This window comes from Blennius ocellaris (genome assembly GCF_963422515.1).
Source record: "Blennius ocellaris genome assembly, chromosome: 9".
In the NCBI taxonomy this organism is placed as follows: Eukaryota; Metazoa; Chordata; class Actinopteri; order Blenniiformes; family Blenniidae; genus Blennius; species Blennius ocellaris.
Genome location: NC_137658.1, coordinates 10,731,670 through 10,737,167, shown reverse-complemented (window position 1 = coordinate 10,737,167; position 5,498 = coordinate 10,731,670). Strand labels below are relative to the sequence as shown.

Below are 5,498 nucleotides of genomic sequence, written 5' to 3'. Positions count from 1 at the left end.
TGACCCATGGGATGTGAGCGACCGAACCGCAGCGCCACCATTCAGCCCTACTCTATTAGTCCCAGAGGAAAATTCTTTACAGTTGCTCCACACGCAGAACAGAATAATACAATATCAAATGAGTAAGAATAGAAAATTTAAAAAGTCAATATTAATAAGAGGAGAGTAAATGAAAACTGAATAAATTAATATATCCGTGTGTGATTGTTTTTGTCCTTTTCATTAACCGATATATTTAAAAATGGCTGTTAGTTAATTCATTCATCTAAAACTGTCCCTTGCACAAAATGCGTATGGATTTTATGAATAATTCTAAGCCGATTCTTTGCCAGTTGTTTCCTCCCCGTTTCCTCCCTGTTTATTTATACCAGGATGAGACTGTTTATGTATGATCTACATGTCACCTCAATTAAAAATGTCCTTAATCATCAGTGTCTTTTTTATTTGTATGTTTCCCGCAAAGGTGACAAATGTGTACAAAGACAGACCATAATAGTGCAGACTGTATGAACAATACTTACAAGATGTACTATACAACATTTTATATATATATATATATATATATATATATATATATATATATATATATATATATATATATATATATATATATATATATATATATATATATAGTGAGGAGCTTTAAGTGCAATAAAAGGAGAGACAGGGATGACAGAATGACAGGAGAATGAGGAGTAGGTAGAGGTATTTCTGTGGAGTGTATCTAAAGTTACTGTCTCTTTACCTTAGAATGAGAGGGAGTGTGTTAGTCACCAGAATTAAGCAGCTCCCAGTAGAATAAAATAATCCAAACCCCACTGTGGTCATCAGCAGTGTGGAGAGTCAGAAGAGGATAACATGATCCAGCGAGAGCTGTTCAAGTCAGCAAGTATTTAATTTGTTCAGATGAATAAATTTGAGGTGTTGATCTTCTTCTAATGTCATGAGAAACAATATACAGTTGACACAGACGATGATTATTGGAGCGTTTCTACATGGGGGAAAAAAATATAACATGAACAAGAATTTGAAACATCGTTTGAACCTTTTGCTTGCAAAAGAAAAATGTATGCTTATTATCCGTTTTTTTTTAGATGTTGCCACAGGCTAAAATGCTGACTAATGCAAAGTTTTACAACTCTTGTAGTGACTCAGCACCTTTGAAACGAAGCGCTCCTCCAGTAAGCCACCTGAAACAAACAAACAGAACATTTTCAGATATTTTAGAGGTAAATGTGTTTCAAGAGGCAAGATTTGCTGTGTACATGTACAAAATATCACAAATACGCACATGCTCAGGTTGCCTTTTTTACGTTTTATTCCTGTGAAGATGGATTGGAAATATCAAATTAAATTAACACAATATATCTAATCTGAATTTCCATAAGAAGCGACGCGCTGAGTGCACTCACGTCGGAGTTGCCATGCAGTTACTATGGCAACAGTCAACAGCACCAGCACCACTGGCACCACGATGGCTGCGAGGTGACCACCGGGACCCTCCTCAGCACTCACCTAGTAGGGAGAATTTACTCAGAGTTAACAGAGCAGCAGAAAACAAGGAGGTTACAGCTCCGTGTGTTTCTCATTAGAGGGAAATCCGTCAGCATTAGACACAGCTGGCTGAGTCAGTGTGAGTAATGAAGCCTCTGTTTGACACTTACGGCCTGAGTGTCAGTTGATACGGTGGTGAAATGTCCCCTCTGGTGACCTGTCGGGCACATAAAACACAAACATTCAGCCAGGAGGAAGTTTAGAAAGTGCCGTTTTCCACAAATCTGCAAAATGTGCAGGAACAAACAAAAGAGCTGAGCTGAGATGTGACCACGCTTCCTTCTGTTTGAGGAACTGTGATGTTGATATTTTTGACTGCCTTGCGGAGAGTAAGGAACACCACTTCCTCTGTCACGGAGGTTTCAAAGGAAACAATCTACCTGCTGCTAATGAGCCGCAGTCCACTGAAAGCTCACACTGAGGCCTGCTCCGCCTCAGTGTGCTACACAAAATATCCAGCTGAGACAGCAAGAATCATAATAACACAACACCTGGCTCTCCGGTGGTGATGGTGAGCACGTTGCTGGGTTTACTGGTGACCCCACTGTTCCTGGCAAACATGCGTAGGTTGTACGTTGAGGGATTTATCTCTATTATCGTTGCCTCTGTCTGGTTGGGACCAAAGTCGACGACAGTCTTTGTGTTATCCCACGAGGCTGCACAGAAAAACACATTTGACATATTGCCAAAAGGATTAACGACATAAGATTTCAGTGAGGTTTTCCCTTACCGTTCGCTGCTTTGTACTCCAGGCAGTAGGACGTGATGGGACTGTCACCTTCAAAGCCAGGAGTCCAAAAGAGGGAAATAGTATTGTCTTTCACCTCTTTCAAGTCAACCACTGGAGGATCTGGGGCAACTACAAGGAATACACCAAGGGCGTTTAGCAGAAGTAAATAGATGTAAACACTTCATCTTTATACACCACAGCTTTCATTTGTGTATTTTTTTTATTTTTATTTATCACCTGTGGGAATATGTTTTCTGCTTTTGGAGGCACAGTTGTAAGTATTCAAATCAAAGCAAGTCAAACTTCATCTCTGAATCAGTATCATACTTCAATGAACCAATCTTCTACACCGCTGGTGGAGCTGATCACAAGTTGACCATAATTCAAAGGAGGACATAACCTGGATAAGCCGTGTACATTACGGAACAAAAACAGAAAAACCCTCCCACACATTTTCAACAATCAGCAATTAACCACAAACAAATGTTTCTGAAATGTGTAAGGAATATCCGCTTAACTTTTTAGCCCCCAGCACAAAGCTTTTTCACAATATGCTGTAAAATAAAGTTTCATTGCTTGGTGCCTTAGCTTTAACTTTCATTTGAGTATACGACTTAATAGGCTACCTGAATGAACAAGTAACATCCTATTTAGCCTATTAGATTTCACTACACAGATTTAGTGACAAATACATGCTGAATTCCAAAAGAAATATACATAGTGACAGGATGCATTTTGTTAAAAAAACAAAACATGTTGAATTGGTTTAAAATGCTTAAAATACTCAAGATAAAATGATTTAAACTGAAATTATAATATCACAACCAATAATGTCAGTGTGGATTAATTTAATTAACATATAAGTAATCAGTTTAACTGATCTATATGTTTACACGTGTGGAATAGAATAGAATAGAATAGAATAGAATTCTCCCCAGGTGTACCTGCTGTGCTGTGGACTGTGCTTTGTTCCCAGACTGTGGCTTCAGGGACGACCTCAGCTGCTGACAATGGTTGAAATGTCAGCAAAATTAGTTGAAAAGAAAAGAAAAGTCCCGCCAAAATGAAATAAATTTCATAGTTTCAGCAGCCCACCAACATGTACCTGTAGTTGAACTCATGTCTTGTATCCACACTGTGGCACCAGGAGACGACGATTGGCTGGACACTGTCGTTATTTCATGAGCTGGAGAGACAATAGAAATACCAAATTAACATCTGTACTATTTCATTTGTGAGATTTGGCGAACGGTGTTTCCGAGCCTACCCTCGTCCAGGGTGGAGCAGAGAGGCGCAGTCGACGCAGGTCCTATCCCCGCATTTGTTCTGGCCTGTACAAGAACACCGTACTTGCTGGACGGCTTCAGGTTCTTCAGGACGACGCTCTCTTCTTCACTTCTGGGCGTGACGCTCAAGTGCTTCCACTGTCTGAAATGTCTTCCCGCGGGGTCGTACTCTCTGTAGCTGATGCTGTAACTCCGCAGGACACCGTTTCTCAGATCGGCTCTTGGCGGCTGATCCACAGCAAACAAATCGCATCAAGTCACAGAACAAAAGGATGTAATAAAGCTGTGACAACAAGTAAAATAAAGACTTCACCTTCCAGCTAACTTTGATACTGTGAGAGCTGACGGCCTCAAGCTTCATATCCAGAGGAGGACCCTCCGGCGCTGCAGAGAAAACATGGTTATGATTTTATTTTGTGTCATTATATCTTCATAACCCCTGAATGTACCTGCTTCTTTAGTTGTCACTGCGATGACGTCGCTGGCTTCACTCAGTCCCACGCTGTTATCAGCGTACATGCGAATGTTGTAGGCTTTGGCTGGACGTAAATCCACAAGAGTCACCTGGGTCAGTGCAGGATTGTATATTTCGGTTCTCACGGCAGTGTCCCATTGCGCTGAGCAATAGGAAGACAAAGATTAAAACCCAGATTGCACATTATTTATAAAGAAAAAATAAGCTAGGTGAAATTGACTGAGGATTGCCAGGAGAGTTTGTTTGTTTTTTTTCTTCTCTATGCTTACCCTGTTTGTGCTTCAGATGAACAATATAGCTTGTGATTGGCTGGCCACCATCAAACCCAGGAGTCCAGCGAATGGTGATTGATCTTTCTTTAACCTCGCTTATCTCTATCTTCAGGGGATTCGGGCGCACTAGATAGAAAGAGGAGTTAACTTACCAGTTGCCACATTAAACAATATTGGTAAAACAAACACACATGACTAATCTACTTTACTTTTTTTTTTTTTTTTTAATGAAGACACCTGATGACAATATTCTTTTTCATTAAGAAAAAAAAACGCTAAAGATCAGTCAGCACTGATTCTATTACGATAGCTGCCAAATGGAAAAAAAAATCCCTGCTCTGCAGTAGAACAGTACTTAGAAAGGTGAGATAAGAAAGTCTCTCTGTCCCCATTAGATGAGGGAAGATAAAACTGAAGACATTGACGTCTTTTTCAAAATGGTCACAGCTGCTATTTGTGTCAATGGTGAATGTCTGCTGGTCTGACCTGCGTTGACTGTCAGGGTCATCTGACGTTTGAAGTCATTGAACCAGCCCGGGAGTTCCACGCGACAGCCGTACGTCCCCGAGTCTCCCTCTTCGACCTGCCTGATGGTCAGCGACACGTCGCCCTCGCCCGTGTTCCCCAGGAGCACGTAACGCTCGGACAGCCTGCTGATCACCGATGTCCCATCAGACTTGATCAGCTCGTTGGCGCAGCCTCTGCTGGGTATGGGCCCCCGGCCCCAGCACGCAGGAAGCTTGCCATAGTATTGGGCATCATAGTTGCACCTTAAAGTCACGTCTGTTCCCACTGTGGCTATGATCATTTCTGCAGTCACACAACCTGACGAGGCAATATGAGACTTTAAACAGAATGATCATTAATCCAATTTCAACTAAACAGTGAATCTTCGGCATGACTCTCTTACCTATGAGTGCGCAAACGAGAAGACCGCCGCGCACAATGTCCCGGGAAATCATTTTACTGCTCCAGTCTGTGGATCAGTGGAAGGATGGGTTTCACTTGCTGAACGACACTAAACTGACCGCACCGTGGTTTAACCTCTAAAATCGCCCCCAAGTCACATGATGCTGGCCTTCATATGCTCACACAAACAACTTCTGTCCAAAGAAGAGGAATGCAGAAAAGAGTCATTTCCTTCTCTGTGGTTTTGGTTCCTGCTACGATAAGGGCAAAAC

The 5,498-nt window shown here is 41.5% G+C and overlaps 1 protein-coding gene across 1 annotated transcript; it reads right to left on the bottom strand.

The window, feature by feature from the left end:
• Positions 1-1,063: 1,063 nt before the first annotated feature.
• Positions 1,064-4,089, bottom strand: LOC308134720 (receptor-type tyrosine-protein phosphatase F-like; the record flags this gene model as incomplete). The annotated part of the gene is made up of 11 exons (XM_080502493.1): positions 1,064-1,190; positions 1,292-1,322; positions 1,413-1,515; positions 1,665-1,711; positions 2,046-2,210; positions 2,285-2,413; positions 3,229-3,285; positions 3,390-3,470; positions 3,552-3,798; positions 3,884-3,954; positions 4,020-4,089. 11 exons carry the CDS (start codon positions 4,087-4,089, stop codon positions 1,133-1,135), a joined length of 1,059 nt encoding a protein of 352 aa, XP_080358619.1. The 3' UTR covers positions 1,064-1,132.
• Positions 4,090-5,498: the final 1,409 nt, after the last annotated feature.